General features: G+C 32.1%; 2 protein-coding genes across 2 annotated transcripts in view; both read left to right on the forward strand.

Moving 5' to 3' along the window:
- The first annotated feature begins 58 nt into the window (after window positions 1-58).
- Sec8 (exocyst complex component secretory 8) lies at window positions 59-8,329 on the forward strand. The gene is made up of 17 exons (XM_074143328.1): window positions 59-311; window positions 467-628; window positions 1,484-1,653; window positions 3,030-3,195; window positions 3,266-3,420; window positions 3,505-3,604; window positions 3,717-3,965; window positions 4,330-4,454; window positions 4,529-4,613; window positions 4,703-4,836; window positions 5,765-5,942; window positions 6,041-6,261; window positions 6,500-6,731; window positions 7,114-7,287; window positions 7,421-7,582; window positions 7,670-7,876; window positions 8,105-8,329. The coding sequence occupies exons 1-17, from the start codon at window positions 243-245 to the stop codon at window positions 8,270-8,272; spliced, it is 2,757 nt and encodes a 918-aa protein (XP_073999429.1). The 5' UTR covers window positions 59-242; the 3' UTR covers window positions 8,273-8,329.
- A 4,322-nt stretch (window positions 8,330-12,651) lies between these two features.
- Window positions 12,652-18,364, forward strand: part of tinc (transmembrane protein tincar) — a 63,689-nt gene continuing 57,976 nt past the window's right edge. The window contains exon 1 of the mRNA XM_074143260.1: window positions 12,652-12,807. The gene's annotated coding sequence lies outside the window, so the exon portion shown is untranslated. The remainder of the gene's footprint in view (window positions 12,808-18,364) is intronic.

Here is an 18,364-nt window from a genome sequence, read left to right on the forward strand (position 1 = left end):
ATTCTATTGCTTCTCTTTTTAAATTAACTTGGTACTAGTCATTGGTTATAATCATAACCTCTAATGAAGGTTAACAGAATAGAGAAGGTTAAGTGCCTCTAACTGGTTGGTAAAGGGGTTAGGATAATCGCACTTATTATGATCAAATTATGATAACTAAACACTTCCACATCTTGGAAGTTCTTCTGATTTTACATGTAATTCTTTAATTTTTATTTTTTCGCCTATTTTTTTTTTTAATAATGTCTAATCTAGATATGACACCACCTCCTACGAAACCTCCAAGAGGTGTAAAAACTTCCAAGGAAACTGTGAGTAATTATTGTAAAATTATTTTCTGTTGATTACTTTGACTGCTTTATGTAGTATGTGTCTCAATCTAATTCTGTTTGAAAATATTTTGTTTATTGGTATAATATTGTCAGAAATATGAATTTTATGTACCAATATACTTTGTTGTTCTTAGAGCGGTCTTTTGATGTGTGTTATACGCACTTTGGCAACCAGTGAATCTAACGAACAAAGGGAACGTGAAAAAGCTAAACTTGAACGTGAATATACAAAAAGTGATCAGCAATTAAATGAGTTAGTGTCTTTATATAAACAGGATTTAACGACAATTATGCAAGTAGGTTATTCATTTTGTGAGTTTGTTCTTAGTTTTGGATTTATCTTTCTTAATAAATTTTGTAATGCTGAATTTCTTTGGTACAGGTAAATGACAAAGTAGTTCTAGTCCAGTTATCAATAACTTGCCGCTCGAATATGAATTGTAATCACTTATCAATAAAAGCATATGAAACATTTATGTCTTTTGAGATAACGCTTTTTTAACAGACATACTTGGTATTCGTCTCATTTCGTGACTATGCCGAAAATCACTATTTCTTCAAGCAATTTTTGCTGCTTATATTAATTTAAAATTATTGATCGCGAGCTGCCAATTAAATTAACCATGCTATGTCATTGACCGTCACGCTCATTTTATACAAGATGCCAGACAGACATGGCACCTCTACGCAAGAGGGCAGGTGGATCTACCAACCATCTCGATCCGATACGATTTCTAAAGAGAAAGAGTCACCTGACCTAACGAAGCAAATGAGCTGGACAGTTTAACATCCAACGTTTTTGCATGTATTACATTTAATTTCATCTTTTTATTATAATTTATGTTTGTTATACATATAATATATGTATTATAAAGATAAATGTCACTTACATTCATAAATAGTATGTTTACTCCATTATTAAGCTTCGAGCCCCATATACATGTTCCGGGCACCAATGACCCCAGATGTTGATTCGCTTAAAAAAAAAAAAAAAAAAATTAGAAATAAATGATTTTAACTGCTTCGTATTTGCAAAGGGTAGAATGCTGCGTGGGCCTTGATTAAAACTGATTTACATTTGAAGCCTTGTGGTTCAAAAAGTGGTTTAATTCCTACCTCACCCATCTGTTAAATAATTTTTATCTTTTCAGTTATTTGGAAAAATTTCCACTGTAATTACAAATACTAGAGAGAAATTACATGGCATTAAAGAAATTTTAATAGCATGTAAAACACTGTTGAGTTGTCGCAGAGATGAATTAAAAAAACTTTGGTTGGAAGGTGTTGAGCACAAACATGTATTGAAGTTATTGGAAGAAATGTAACTATAACATAATTATTTAACGTACTTTAATCATAAATGTTGGTGATATTAGCAAGTGGTGTCAATGTGATTTTCACTTCAATTCACAAATAATTTGTTTACTCACCTATTAAGCTTCCTTAATTGGTATTCGTCTCATTTCGTGACTATGCCGAAAATCACTATTTCTTCAAGCAATTTTTGCTGCTTATATTAATTTAAAATATATGTAGGTTATTATTTTCTATACTACCAATCCACCTGGGAGATATTAATACGGCGCCCCTCAGATACTAGTAGGATCATCAAAGGAGAAAAAAGAAATTAATACATCTCGTTTTCACGTCCTTGTATTTGTAATGTTATTTATCGGAAACAGTGGATCTGCAACAGAAGTGCGGTGATCAGACCGTGTCAGGTCTGGGCTGTGAGGGTGAAGTCGCTGAAACATCCTAGCTGAGTCGAGTAGGATGTAATCAGGATTAACCTTAAAATAATGATGTATTCACCAATGCAAAATTTTATATCATAGTTTATAGTCAGCAAACGTGTAGTTTAGTATTGGAAGGATTTTTTTATTTTTTTAGTGAAAGGCGGAATTCGGTTAGAAATTAGGAAAAAATGCGTGGTAATATACAAAGGAGAGAATGAAAGAAAACGCTAGGTGCACTTTAGCCCTGTCATAAATTTCACCCAGACATCGGCACTTTTAAACATAGTTTTTACAAAATTGATATGTTAGCATTATGATAACTGCTGTATGGAAAAGTTTATTTCATACTAAAAAATGACTTTTGCGCATTTCACAACGTGATTTCTAAAAGTTGTTGGGGTAACTATTTTTTTTATGCAATTATTATTCTTATTACTATTATTATTATTATTATTATTATTATTATTATTATTATTATTCTTGACAATTTGCTAATTCACAGATGTATTTAATTCGAGGCACCACCATGAAGTAATGCTTATGGCGGTTCCTGGGTGGACGTTATGCCTGAAGAGGAGGGGTTTTTTTTAGTGGGTAGAACCCCACACACCCAGTCTTAATCTGGAAGGTGCCTGTGGCATTTTCCCCCTCGGAAAAAAATATATTATTATTATTATTCTTGTTATTGTTATTGTTAATCAGAAAAGGCGAACGGTTAGAGGCGATACCCACAAAGCAATTGTGTATTGAGGTTCTGAGTTTGATTTCCTATATAGGTCTTAAATTTTATCTAATAAAGTTATAGTATAGGTCGTTGCTAGTCGTCTCCATCCACGACACCACATATTAGCCTCCCTGAAAAAATAGGCAATACTTTACTTTTTACTTTTTTTAATTTTATTTATCAAAAATGTATCAATCAAGGTGATAATTTCATTTCAAAAATAATTTAATTTTACAGAGAACAATTGAAAGATGTACCATCAAAACTTGCTGTTCATTTGGCTAACAGAGAGTACTTGCAAGGCACTCAATTACTTGTGGCTGCTTTAAATATTGGAAATGGTGCTTTAGAGGGTGTAGAAGCTCTACGCGAACTTAAAAATGAACTCTATGGAAAGAAAACTGTAAGCATTATTTAAATTAAATTTTGGATGACCCTTGACAAATACGTTAAAAAATAAAATTTATTTGCAGAAACTTTATGAGCAGTTATTGTTGGAAATCTTGCATGTTGTTTATTTTGAACCTACCAAAGAACTAAATACATTCGTCCGAGACAGTGGCTCCATGAGAGGCAAATCAAAATGGCGAAGAAAATTTTTGGATTCTTCCAGTAAAAGTTCACTCAGGTAGCTTATTAAATATTAATATTATATCATATTCATTTATTTGTGTGCTTAATAATTACTATTTATTAGTTTTTCGATTTTTAGCAATAATGAATCTGTGGGTGACGAAATGAGTTTTGAAAATGAATTAGGTAAACTTGTTGAATGCTTAGCTTTATTAAATATGCTTCCCGAAGCTCTTGATGTAAGTTTTTCTATTGTATATATATATATTTTTTTCCTTTTCTTTTCTTTTATTTTTTTTGGCGTCAACTCTTGATAAAAATAATCCGTTTCTATCTATTCTTTAACAATAGAATATTAAGATGAGAATGCAGTCTGAGATACTTGATGTTGTGGGAAGAGTAACGAAGGCAGTTGTGACGCATTCGAAAGAGGGTGTTCATCCTTTAGTAGACCTACTCGATACACTCACCCAGCAATTGCGCAAAGTAGCTTCAAGACATGAATCTCTCTGTAATTCATTTCTAAAGGCTGCCAAAGTTCATAAAATTTCTTGTATAACGCTTCAAAGATCGGACATTTGGTCTACAATTCAGGCTGTTGTAAGTAATACTGCCTTATTCTTTATTTAGTGCTTTTACACACCTGGTTGTAAAAACTAAAAACAAAGCCCCTTGTTTCAGTAAGATGTTAATTTTATAACATTCTTTCAATTCGTTTTACAAAACTTTTGTATTATCTTATAAAATGCTTTCAAACTGTTTACTGTTACATCGAAAAGTGTCATTTCATGCTTTCCTGTAGTTTTCTTTGCAAAAATAAAAATTGCGTACAAAAATTCAAAATGTAAATAATACTTACCTTCGATGTGATAGATGAAAAAGCACCAAAAATTTAAAAGACGGACTATGAATTGAATGTCTCAAGTAATAGGATGTCCCTTTTTACCCAATATTCTATTTTTAGTTGCAGTTACTTTTAACGGATTATTTAGACATTCAAAACACGGCAAATGAATCTCAACAATCTCCAGCTTACCAAGACCATATTGGTGATATATCATTCTATTTTGCACGTAGAAAGCTGCAAAGGTAATTTATATTTCTTTTAATTCGTCTTCATGTTTAGAAGGTTAAACTGTGGTAAAATGAATTTCAATTTACAGGACACGCAAATTGCCACTGTTCAAATTTGAATACTCTTCTCATAACAAAGCGACAGATGATCTCGAAAATAGTTCAACACTTTCGGTAACTATGGGCTGGTTTCCTCATTGCTTCGCAATTAAAAGAAAAAAAGATTGTAACTTTTTATCTCATTCTCTTCTCTTATATTTTAGAGACTTTCTGATGGTAGTAAAGAGAGGGATAAACTACTTGTGTGCATGCCAGATCCATTTAATATAACTGTAATTTATACACCTTTGCAAAATTTTATTGAGGAAATTGAAGAATCTACAGGTATGACGAATGGGTGAGTATTTAAACTTTATTTTAAAGTGTAGTTAAACTTTGTTTTTTGTTTTCGTAATTGAGTTTCAACTTTGAGGCGGAAATAATAACTGCTGAGCCCGATGTCTAAGGATATTCTAGCACGATTGTGATTTATAAAATAACTACGAAAGGGACTGCTTGATATAACGTGCAAATTTTAGAATCTAGGGGTTGGGAATTGAATTCAATTATACTTCCAAAGCAAATAAATTTATTTTGGGAAGAATTGTTTTAAGGTTTAAGTGGATTGACTTACTCAAACTGGCTCTAGTTACTTATGAGAAATAAGACGATACTGATTTTAGCTCCAAGCTATTGAAAATTTCTAAGTTTTGTACCGTTGTTAATAAAATTCTAAATGAGAACAATTAGCCGCGCGGCACACATTTGAACTTTATTTTGTTAGCTTTCTGAACCATTTTTTGAAAAGCACATGTTTGACCTCAAAGCTATTAAATATAGATAACTGCGCCAACATGGAGTTCTTCAAATTTCTTGGTTATAAAGAAAATCCACTAATTCCAACGACTATCGACTAAGAAGTTATTACTGCGTCGATAAACTATATTCTCTGCAATTAAAATTGAATGATTTAGCGACCTCTGTAGGTAGAAAAATTCAGATTTCTTAAAAGTTTTGGATGTAGCTTTGTTTTGAATAATAAAAAAAACTTTTTGTTGCCGACATAACTTTTTTTTTGTATTTGTCGAAAGGGCTTCACAGCATTTCTCTAAACTTGAAAGACTAACTGCACAGATATAGCTTATCGCTTTTATTTGAAAATTTTCCCGAAAATAATGTTTTTTGTGTAATTCGGGGGAATTAGTGTGTGGTTTGAGCTTGTCGTAAATTCGTGTTTGCAGCATTTTTTTTTATTTTTTACTTTTATTTATTTATTTATTTTTTAGGGTTCCTTGTACACTTAATACCTTTGTTAACGATTATGTGAAAGATGTATTTATTGGACGAGTACAGTCTAGAATATTATTGAAGATTGAAACGGCTACTAAATCTTCTGATGCATGGAGAGCTGCAACAACTCCACAGATTGCAACAGAAATGGGACTTTTTAGACCATTGCTACTGGTATGTACACATTTTAATAAGTTGTAAGTTTTTTTTTGAGTGAAAATGAATGAAAGTAACTGAAATTTATTGCAAATATTTTATTTTATTGTTTTCAGAGTACCGTGCAAGTAAGCGACAGCATTCGTGAATTAGAATTACTTTTAGACTGCTTACCACATCACAAGATTCAGATATTAGAAATACTAGTAGGTTTAATCAGAGGGTACACGGAAACCTGTTATGCTGCTTATAGAGGTATTGTACAACCTGAACCTGAAGATAAGAGATTGTGCAGTGCTGCTTGGTTGAAGGATGAAGATATAAATAGGTTCCTTAAGTCAGTATTTATTATTTCTTTATGACTATACATTAGAAATTTATTTTCCTGAAAAGTTAAAAATAAAATAGTATTTAGAGGGATCAAATCAAAGTGTATAATTTCACCTTCTTGTGATATTCAATTTTGAAACTTTCGATTTACATGTGTAAGCTTCTTAATATCTCAATCCAGAAGCTAGCTTCACAATCGTATGGTTTAGGGCTTGGCCTTACAAATTAAAATATCATTCTTCCAGATCACTTCCAAATTGGACGGATCTGCAAGCACAGAAATCACAACATAGATCTGGAAGACCTCTTAAAAGAGAAGACACAACTGAAGAGGAAAGTCCAGAGGATGTAAGGCAGAGAAACATAAAGGAAGCTGAAATTCTTGCGAGTAATTTGGGCGAGGGTGGTGTAAGCCAACAAGAGATCATCTCTGACCCAATGCAGTTGAAATGTCTCGCACAACTTCAGGAAAGCATGGTACATACGAATTTTTAATTTCCCTTATTTAATTCAGTTCTATTACATTAGTATTATAAACAAAAATACTAAAACAAAAAGTGATTTAACTCAAGGGACATGAGGATAAGTCTGTGACTCCTATTTTAAATTGGTGTCTCAACAAATAGGCATGGCAGGAAATCAGTCAAAACGTAGCGAGAGCATTTTTAGGATCTTAAAACTAATAATAGGAAAAATAATAAAGTGCAAACATTTAAAACCTTGGCTTTTATAAGAAAACTAAGCCCACAGCCGTAGCGTCTATTTTGAATCCAAATCCAACATTGCATAATGCAAAAATATGTATAAGTTCATAAGTTAATCATTACAGAATAAAAATTATGAGTTTTGCTTGTTGCAGGAGTGGTTTGCGTGGAGAGTTTCACAGATCACTTTTAGATTGAAGAAGTCAATCAGTACTTCTGCTAGTGACATCACTTCACATAACCTATCTGACTATGTGGTGACTTTGGGCAATCTGTCTCAAGAATTTGAGGAGCTTGCGAACACCTGCTTACTAGTACTACATCTAGAGGTAAAGTAACATACTGTTTCTTATCATTTATATTTTTACTTTTTTTACACTATTTTTTTAAGGTTGAAGAAGAAGTATTTTTTGTATTAAGTTGCTCAAGCACTGCCTTAAAACGTTGCATTTAACTGCGCAGGTTAGAGTTCAGTGTTTCCACTATCTAATGCCAAGAGGTAACCAGATCTCTAAACAGAAAGGTATGTCACAAGATCCTGATCCTCGTGTACTTGATTTGAGCAGAGTTCTTGTATCACTTGATGAAGTACTGTCTTCAAGTCTTCAAACTAGAAAGACTAAGGTGAAATAATGAAATATTATTGATTACTACGGGACGTATTTTTAACAAATTTTAATTTTGTGGTTGTCCACTGTATTTTTTCCCCAGTACATTTTTGAAGGCTTAGGACAGTTGATCGCTAAGATTCTAATGAGTACAATGCAATATATGGAAAGAATTGATGAAAGTGCGGTGCACAAAATGTGTCGTAATGTATTCACCCTACAGCAGACTCTAACAAATATTACAATGGCAAGGGAAGTAGCTTTGGATCATGCACGCACCTACTTCCATCTCTTTTTTCTGAAACCAGAGGTGAGTTTTTGTAATAAGATACGTGATAAAAAATAAAAAAAAATAAATAACTTGCCTTTCGAACTGTTTCGATATAAGCTGTGTCATTGAAATGTCGGCATAAATGTCACTTTTACATGTTACGTTCTGTGTATCTTGTTGCAAAATACAAAACTGTGCTTTCACTTTTAAAAGTTTCCGTTGTATAATTGTTTGTATCATAATGAATTTTTAAAACAATTTTTGCAGGATATTCTTAATGAAGTGCTCGAAAAAGGTGCAGAATATACTGAACTTGAGTATATGAACGCTCTTCAATTAATATGTAGGACATATGATTCTGAAGATGAAAATTCCACGCAAAGATATTTACAAAAGTTATCCGATATTCTTGGAGAAGTCGGTGTCACAGTATAAATATATTTTGTTAATTTATTTGTATAAATTAAATTGTATTCAATTTGTGTAGTTATATTTACAAAACTATACCATGTATCGTTTTGAACCTCTTATTGTTGATACTTCATTTAATGACAAATAATTGATTTAGCCGGTTGTATTTAATTGGAGTTGCTCTTCACACTTAGCATTAATAAAGGCCGATTTCAGTTTTTTACAAAACATTTTCAGAAATAAACAAGTTTGATGGAAAATTACAAACAATAATTAATTACAGCGAAAAACTGCAGGCAAATGGCCAACTCCTCATAATTATTTATAATTACTATTAATTACTTACTACAAATACCTAAAATGTTGATTTATCCATCACTGCAGACCTACTCCCACTTCAATTTCGTGTTGTGTTCTCAGAACCTAATAGATTTTAAAGGGAGTGGCTATAAGCTCAATCCACTGTGAGTTTAAAGATCTATTGTGCTTCTCTAAAGTGTAAGGTTGGTTCTTAGAATGTAAGTCAAGAGTGAACTCATTGGAATGTGTATGCGTTTTGATAAACTACAGTTTGCTAGTGAGTGCACTAAATCCGAATAGTTGCACACCTTTAACTACCTACAGAGGATGTAATGTGAGAGTGTTAGTGTTTTTAGGCTGCAGGAACGCCAAGATCCCTGAAAAAGTGGCTAATCCATTTCCCTCTACGGGTATGATGAATAGAAATAATAGCTCTTAAATCTGACCTTTTTTTTTTTTTTTCTTTCGCTACCTGTTTGTGCAAGTACTCTAATTCTCCTCCTATATAATCACTCATAGATTTACCTGGGATACGCCTGAGAGTTCGTATTTCCGCAAGATCAAGATATATACCATCCAACTTCTAGCATCAAGAAAAAAATCCACCGACTTGTATATATAGATAGCATCAAGCCTCGAATTCCAATCAGATTAATATTCGAAAAAATCATGAAAGAAGCTCTCATTTTATATTTCGTGTATTTCGTATTCAGAGTTTGCTGAAAATGTTTTGGCCGTATTCTCTTGATGTATTGCTTTGTGATTTTCTTAGCAGTAACAGTATCATGTTTCGTTTTGGTACAACTGACTTCTGAGATAAATTTCTATTGCTTCAGTTTGCAGTTACATTTTGAAAATGTATTTTGTACGGTTTTCTTAGAAAAGGAAGTATGTCTAAGGAAATTCTGAAGTGCTATTCCCATCTTAGTATAATTTCCTTCAACTGTTATATTTTTACTTAAAGTTATGTATACATATTCACTTACGTACTTAATTCATACTAAATTTTAAAAAACAAAAAACCCTTACACAAAAAAGTAAGCTGCACAAACTTATTATCTGGAAGTCGAATTCTTTTATGTGAACCTGATGAACTAAATCTGAAGATGGTTGTAAACCACCGAAAACGGGTCAGATTAAAGGTCACATGTATGCTATGATGGAATAAAGACTAATATCATTATGCAGCCTTGCAGATCCAGAAACCTCTAATTCAATGTAGGTATATAATTTACTGGCAGAGTTGTTCATTTGTACTATTTATTGTTTGTTTATTATTTTATTTTATTATTATCATTTTTTTTTTTTTCTGTAAATATTAAAGAATGGTGGTTTCAGAGTATCTTTAGTGCATATGAATAAGTATACATACATCCTTGGGTTAAACAACTCTTAGGAGTAAAATTCATTTCACTATATTCTGTTGTTTATGTTATAATTAATGCTGCAATAAGAAGTAATTTATTTTACTTAACATCTTTTATAAGCTGTAAAATTAAACTTATTGTTTGGATATATATAATGTAATGTATCTTTAAGAATAGAATTGACTGAATAATAATATTAGATAAGATGTATTATATATCAAAAATTTAAAAAAGTATATATATATAATTTCATAAAACTTGTCCTCATTGCTTTCCTTGTCATTTTACGTTCAAACTGACTCATAGTATTACTAGAATCCTAATCCGTTCTTCTCCTGGGACAGTAAATAAAATTAGGTGAGTATTATTTGAACTCCGCCAGTTAAGTTTCAAATAGTATCCAATTTCTGCAGGAAGACAAGAGATGATGAATCCCAGAAATTCTGGTAAATTAAAGCAAAAAAAAAAATCATTTTTGTAAAATCGTATTTCTGAGTGTACTGATTTACCTGTAGAACAATACTTTCATGTCTTTTTTTGCTGCAAACAAATAATAATAAACTACTCAATTGCTGGCGAACCTTTGAGTAGAACTTAATGTGTGAGGAAGTTAGGAGTAACCTTAAATAACGACAGTCTTTTACAGCTCAATTCGAGGAGATCTGCAGAAAATGCTAGAAATTTACGATTTGTGTGGATGCATACTCCAGATGTTCAAAAGCTCGTTTTTTATTCCTACGTTTTTGAGAGCATCGCAAAATTTCTTTTATTCATTTTGATAAATAATTCTAGATCTTTTATTTAACTGAAAACGTTCAATAGGTAATATTCGGTTTGAAATTTTTTTTGTTCATTAACACAATTTAAATTAACAGCAACCTATCATTCATTGTATTATTTAATTGCAAAAATACAATAATAAAATAATGTTTCACCGAAATAGATACGCGTAAAAAATAAAACGCGCTATGCATAATAAATTTAGTATGGCCAACAAATCGATCACGAAGCGATTGTTAGTCGATCAAAGCCGACAGGAGACGGATAAGGATACAGAAGAGTACGGCCAGTTTTTAAAGACGAGATTTAAGAATTTTATTTATGAAATAGGACAATTTTAATGATAAATTTTTTGAATAAAAGAAACAAATGATGTAACATCTAAATGTTTAAAACATTTACCGTTACTATTTGAAGAACTAAAGAAGGATAAGGTAATTCAGCAATAACTTTATTTAATGAAAAAGATGTAACAAAGAGGGTGCCGAAAAAGACATGGAAATAGCTAGCTTGTATTCTTTCAAATATTTCGAAATTTTTTAGAAATATAAATATAGTTAACTCAATAATAATAGTTGTGAAAAACTATGTACTCAAACAAGTAACATAAATTCCATGATAGGTGTTGATAGTGATTCGGAAATCATCTCAGCCAATTGAGTGATACTTGGACAAAATTCAGTCTTCCTTCTCGAAAATTTTGATTACCTATTAATCTAATTTCATTCACAAAAAAGCGGGTTAGACTAGGGCGTTTAATTTTGACAAATTGCTATTAATTTGCTATCAAGATCTATTAGGTGCTGCTGCTTAGTAGACACCACTGGAACTAAAATTTAGTTTTTTACTTTTTAAACTTTTTTTATATTGGCTTTCAAGTCGAAATATTTTTATTGTTTTTAACGTTTTCTAGGTACTTTTTATTCTATTTTATTAATTTCTACTGCTTTATGAAACTTTGTCTTTATATTTTAGACGTTTTTAACCATTTTGGCTTACCTTCCTTCCCATGTGGTTAATTATTGAGTATTTAATGTCCTTACTAGTACTTAGCGTTTTTAAACCATTTTCTTCCACTTCTCTTTAAAGATCTGAATATTGTTTCAGTTTTCTGAAATTAAATTATAACAATAAAACCCATAATATTGGGTAAATATTCACACGAATTGTTCTTGCTATCATTTTTAAGGGTTCAACGTACAGATTTTCTTTTAACTTTGAACATTTTAGTCACTCTGCGAAGAATTTAAAGAGCTTTCTTTCTCTTAGAAGATCTCTTTAAAAATATTTTGGCTGAAATGTTTTAGGGTCTCCAATGTTTTGGATATATTTGTTAGTAATGTCTTTTCAAAGTTTAAATACAATCTTATGAATTGTTTGCTAGAAAATCTAAAAATAGAAAAGAATCTAAGCGGTATAATGGCATTTCCGGGGCCAATACAAATTTAATAATTCAGACCCCCACTTGATTGTGAACCCAAATAAAAAATCCGCGCAATTATAACTTCTTTAACTGTAAGAGTTAGAGAAAGTAAATAACTGTTTAATGTGAAAATGAAGTAGTTTAAATAGTTTAAGTAGTTTAGTTGAAAAATGGTAGGAATATAATGGAGAAAACTTGCGTTAACTATTTTAGAGCAACAACTATTTGGGTAGTTATTCCATAAGTCAGTCAAGAAATATAGTCCGATTGGTGCATCTGTATTGCACATCTCCCTTACTAAAGAATTTCATTGTGAATATCTTCTCGGAGTCTTGATAATCAGATTGTTCTATCAAAATTTAAATAATATGAAAAATTATTTTTAAAAAAATCGTTTTTTCCTGAACAAACCAGGAATTGTTTACCGGAAAAGATTGTGCCCAAAATATATATTTTTATTTATTTATTTCCCTACTCTGTTCGTGAAATGCCGTAGGTTGATCGGGCTAGGTCGGCTTTTGGCCAGTTTGTTGTGCAGGCCAAAGTTATGTAGCCAGTCAGTGACTGAGTGTGCTACGCTTGAAGGGTGCATGTCGCTCGCAGCCGAACACCAACACCGCCTTGTACATGTGATTTTTTTGAGTTCACTTTATTTTATCATTTGTTCGTTTCTTCAACATTTCTATGCGGTAAGTACATTTAATTATTATTATTATTTTTTTTTTTTTTTGGTACAAAAAATTCAGTTCTTCTTTATAGTGGAAACTATCCATTTATAATATAGATAAGTCTCAACATGTATTTTTTTTTTTTTTTTGAAATTAGAGGCCCAAATTGTAAGAATTTTCTGAAAAGAATATTTTAAAACTAATAAACTTATCTGATTTAGTGACCGAAACAACTGAATAATTTGACTTTATTGAGGTGTCAGATTTTTTGACTGCAGCTAATACTGATAATGCCCGGCAGCTTATTATTGATAATGCTCCGCTAACTTACTTTTGCCGTGCATAAATCTATTTTTAATCGCGTATTCTGTTTGATTCATTTTTTTTGTTTATTAAAAGCAAATTACATAATTATTTATTTATAAAAATTTAGCCATACAAAATTATTTTAATAAAATTTATTGAATTTTAGCGTAAAAGCAAAACCAACCAAGTACGGTTCACTAACCTTATAGAACACTGAAATATAACGTCGGTCAATATTGTTATTAAACGTTTCATGCAATCTATTTAAGGCGTTTTTACTTGGTAATATGTTTTCAATTTTTATCTTTAAATAATACAAACAAGTATTCTAATATTAGTTGCTTTTATTGCTGTAAGCTGTTTGCAGTAAAGAGGCATTTTTATGTGCGATTATATTTCCGTATTCTGTATGCAAACCATTTTAACTGCTCTCTAAATGTTTATTAAACATTTCTTTTTATAAACAATGTTAAAAGGCATAAATAAGGGAATTTAGTTCCTCTTGATCTTATATAGTGGTTGGAGTGTAATAATATTTTTTGTTTTATTAACTTCTTACTCCTCGTGAGTGGAAGTGCTGAGATTAAGTCAAATTTTAAGATTGATTTTTAAAAAATTCAACTCAATTGTTCTGATTACCCGTAAATAACAACTATACGGTAAGTTTCTTCTTAATTTTTAAGTATTTTATGCATTAAAGATGGCTAGTCTCTCCTACGTTCTGTATAAAACAAAAAAGAAAAAAAACAGTCCAAAAAATGACCTAAAATTCATTATTTTAGCAACCATATGATTTATAAATTCAGTTCAACAAGACTTAATTAAATGCTATCCATTTTCCATATCCATTCTGAATGTGTGTTAAAATTAGTTTCGGAAAGTCAAGGCTTTTTCAAGATTGGTTGTAGCTCTAATGGCCCTACTCAGACAAGTTAACAAGCTCGTCTGGATACTGGGACGTGTCGGAGTAAAAATCAAAGAAAGTACTGACGAGTGAGGCCGAAGTTAGGATACCTCAACACGAAATCAATTTTGTAACAGAGAAATTAAAAACTGAAGTATAAGGGAGTTTTTAGTTAGGGATTAGGTGAGTGATTAGGGTATACTGGACTCCGACGCGAAGATACCGGGGTTTAGAATCCAGCTGCTGGCCTTCAGATTTCCTCTTTCTACAAATCCTCCACAGCTCACTGACCGGAGATAGACAGCTTTTTATCAAGAGATCGGCTTAGCACTATTATTGAAATACATTTTTTAAATCTTCATGAGAATGCAATGAGTAAAATGCAAAAAGCAAAATTACGTTTCTCCGGGATTGACGATCGAATTACCCAATTAGAAAGCTTTTTAAAGAAGTGGCGTGAAAGGAGAAGAGTTTTTGGATCTTTAAAACTAGAGAACTATTTTAATAGTGCAGTAAAGTATCGCTCGCTTTGTCTTTTAAAAGAAGTAGCCTGAAAGGAGGGGGGTTTTGGGATCTTTAAAACTAGAGAACTTCTTTAGTAGTGCAGTAAAGTATCGCTCGCCTCGTCTTTTAAAAGAAGAGGCCTGAAAGGAGAAAGATTTTGGATCTTTATATCTAGAGAACTACTTTAATAGTGCAGTAAAATATCGCTCGCTTTGTCTTTTAAAAGAAGTAGCCTGAAAGGAGAGGGGTTTTGGGATCTTTAAAACTAGAGAACTTCTTTAGTAGTGCAGTAAAGTATCGTTCGCCTCGCCTTTTAAAAGAAGTAGCCTGAAAGGGTTTTTGGATCTTTAAAACTAGAGAACTACTTTAATAGTGCAGTAAAGTATCGCTCGTCTCGTCTTTTATAGTGCTGCACGAGAAACGAGACAAATCTCGGTCTCGGTACCGAGACGAGACTTGAGCAACCGAGACCGAGATCGAGACATGATATATATCTCGTCGAGAAATCTCGGTCTCGTCTCGGTTTTTCAAATATTAATTTTTAGCTACAAAATTATAAAATTGTGTTCTTTATTAATAAATAATCATTACGGGTATTGAATTAATTATTAAAAGATACGATTTTATTATATATGTTCAATATTACTACTTCTATTTGACTTAGTACAAATGTACAAACAGAAAGCCAATTCGCCAAAACACTATGAATGACCAAATTAACCTATAACTCTGACACACTCTTTAAAGTCATTCCATAACACAAACACAGCTTAGTAGCAAACCTCAATCAAAACACTACAGTATAACGAACACAAAAGTGCGTGATCTGTACTAAGTAAAGTAAGCAAAGTAAAGTAATCGCCTATTTTTTCAGGCGGGGCTTTACGTCCAACTAGCAATTAGGTGTCGCGGACGCAGGCGACTAGCAAACATACTTTACTGTAAATTTCTCATATTAACCATTAAATAAAATCCAAGGCCTAAGACCGGGAATCAAACCCAGTACCACAATACATATTAGCTTCGCAGGTCTCGCACCGCTCGGCTACCGTGGCGGCCCCCTTCGAATTACATAATTTTTACATAAATTCACTAAATTTCACTATTCATATCATTCATTCATTCAATTTCATAAATTTCACTATTAATAATCTAATACTTTGAACTTTGATATTATTTGAATTATATTTTAGAATTTTGGAATTAGTGAATTTGAAAAATAAGACTATCTATGCACCTAAAAAATATTGCCACAAATTTTCGTTTTTAAGATACACTTTGCCCAAGCATTGATACATAAAAGAGCTTTTACTGAGTCAGAAGTTAGAGAAGATCTTCTATTGGTCATTATCATCGCAGCTTGCGAAAATAATCTTTCCGATGGCACTGAAGTTGAACTGATACTAAAAATATCTTTCGCCATTCTAGACAAATTTTTGAAGGAATTCTCAAGTGTTTTCCACCATTCTAAAATGTCAACGTCTACTGGTGCTTGGTCTAATTTGGTGTAATTAATTATTTCTGTCTTCCATGCTTCGGTGATATTTGCTGATTTTTGAGCAAATGGTGCAAAAATATTGATGCAGTCGTCGTCGTCGTCAAAAGGTGAATCATCAGATTCTTTATCTTCACCATTACACACATTTTCATTACCAATATATAAATTAAAATAATTATTAGAAAATAATAACATTTTTTGAAAAGATTATTTATTAATCTTTTATTTATTGCTATTAATTGCTATTGCAAACCGCTTTTAATACTTAAACAAAAATTCAAAAACCGAGACCGAGATATCTCGACGAGACCGAGACCGAGACTTGAGCGACCGAGACCGAGACCGAGATCGAGACTGCATAAAGTCTCTCCTTGTCTCGGTCTCGTGCAGCACTAGTCTTTTAAAAGAAGTATCCTGAAAGGGTTTTTGGATCTTTAAAACTAAAGAACTACTTTAATAGTGCAGTAACTATTGCTTGCCTCGTCTTTTAAAAGCAGTATCCTGAAAGAAGAAGGGTTTTTGGATCTTTATAACCAGAGAACTACTTTAATAGTGCAGTAAAGAATCGCTCGCCTCGTCTTTTTAAAGAAGTAGCCTGAAAGAAGAAGGGTTTTTGGGATCTTTAAAACTAGAGAACCACTTTAATAGTGCAATCAAGAATCGCTTAAAAACTATAAACTACTCCTAAATTTCTTGTTATTAGTTTCAATTAATAACTTCTGCTTTAATTTTAGTATTTTGCTTGCATGAAAGCACGAGACGGAAAACACCAGCTATAATACTTTTTTCTTTGTTGTGGCAAAGCTCTTGCCAACGGAAGTATGAAGCTAACAAAAGTGAAAGAACACCTCATGTAACATGGCATCTAAAGATCTAGGTTTTTCGCGTGTAAAAACTCAATTCAATAATGTTGGTACACATTAACAAATTTTAGTACTACAGTATTGTCAGTGGCAGTACTGTCAAAGGAGTTCGTGGAATCTCTCAAAAATAAAAGGTAGAAGAACACTGATTTGAAGGATCAATCAAAACATGTCTCTCAAAAATGAACTATTGAAGGCAACTAAAAACATTTCTAGTTATATTTTTGTTTAAATATCATTTAGTAAAATAATATTCTATGTCTAATATCAGATTTCCCCTCCTTTCTAATGGAATTCTACGCAGTTATTTTATCATACAAATTTAATGTCCTATCGATTTTGGCAAGGCTGTACGGTCAGGTGAAGAGGCCACTGTACGGAACGTCACAAAGTGTGAATGTCCATTCATACGACATGAATAAACTATGTATGATCTAGATTGTAAACTGTTGTGTGAATAAACTGAAAAAGTGGTCATTCTTCGAATGAAAAACCGTCTAACGCGAGTGAGAATGTTTTATTTTTTTAATTACTTTTAGAATTGGTGTCAAACTTAATCATAGGTCCAACTTTCAAAATCTAGGAATCAATGTAAATACTTAGTTGATGGTTATAGTAAAGTAGAGTATTAACTACATCTTTCTAGGCCGTAGTTTGAAGAGTACATCAATGGAATTTGGGGTTTAGCATCTCCTGTTGATCTTTTCTTTTGTTAATTTTGATCTCACTTCCGTTCACGTTCTAGAAATCACCTTCCTAGGATCAGCAGGTCTAGTGTGTCCATCTATTACGAATAATATCGCCGAAATTGGCTTCACTAAGATATCCTCTTATGAAACTAAGATTAACCAATATCCACCAGAAGATATCTCAAAAGCCTCCGCCCAGTATCTACTCCTGAAGTAATCAAACATAGAATTCTTTCCCATAATTTGGAAAACTTGTACCACATTATAGGACATTCTTTCCTTTACTCTTCCTTCCATCATGTACTTGTTTGCAGCCATTGTGTTTCTAGGATTTGTACAGCGTCTGCTATAGTTATGAATCCAAGTTATTATACAGGGTGTTCATTTTAAGACGGCTCAAATGCATTTCATGCTTAAACGGTTAATCTGAGCAAAAAATGGTAGAGGAAAAATTTGTTGCCCGTCACCTCTAGTTTCAGAATATGTGACTTGATTTTAGATTCCTGCTCGCATACGCGGCTGACGCGCGACCAAAAGTGAGGATTCGCAGTTGACTCCCATTTTCATGTACACAGTTTTAAAGAGTATAAAAAGTTATGAAAGAAACCGGAAACCGCAATTAGATATCTTTAAAATAAAAGGCGCTAGGCCATTTCAAAATCTGGTATTTATCAATCATATTTTAATTTTTTAACTTGTCATCAAAGAGAAAGAAGAGCACGCGATTGGTCATTTTTATGTATTTTGTCATTCCCTTTCTACTAAAAATATTGCCAAGGCAGTAAAGCTAGTATTTCTCTTAATATCGGGAAAT

This window comes from Rhodnius prolixus, unplaced genomic scaffold (genome assembly GCF_049639745.1).
Source record: "Rhodnius prolixus isolate KJV_2025 unplaced genomic scaffold, Rpr scaffold_12, whole genome shotgun sequence".
Classification (NCBI taxonomy): Eukaryota; Metazoa; Arthropoda; class Insecta; order Hemiptera; family Reduviidae; genus Rhodnius; species Rhodnius prolixus.

Bases quoted from the DNA above. Each gene is read 5' to 3' on its own strand.
- Sec8 (XM_074143328.1), top strand. From the start codon at position 243: ATGTCTAATCTAGATATGACACCACCTCCTACGAAACCTCCAAGAGGT. The intron at 3,421-3,504 runs GTAGCTTATTAA...TTCGATTTTTAG, and splicing joins TCCAGTAAAAGTTCACTCAG to CAATAATGAATCTGTGGGTG. The intron at 7,288-7,420 runs GTAAAGTAACAT...TTAACTGCGCAG, and splicing joins TACTAGTACTACATCTAGAG to GTTAGAGTTCAGTGTTTCCA.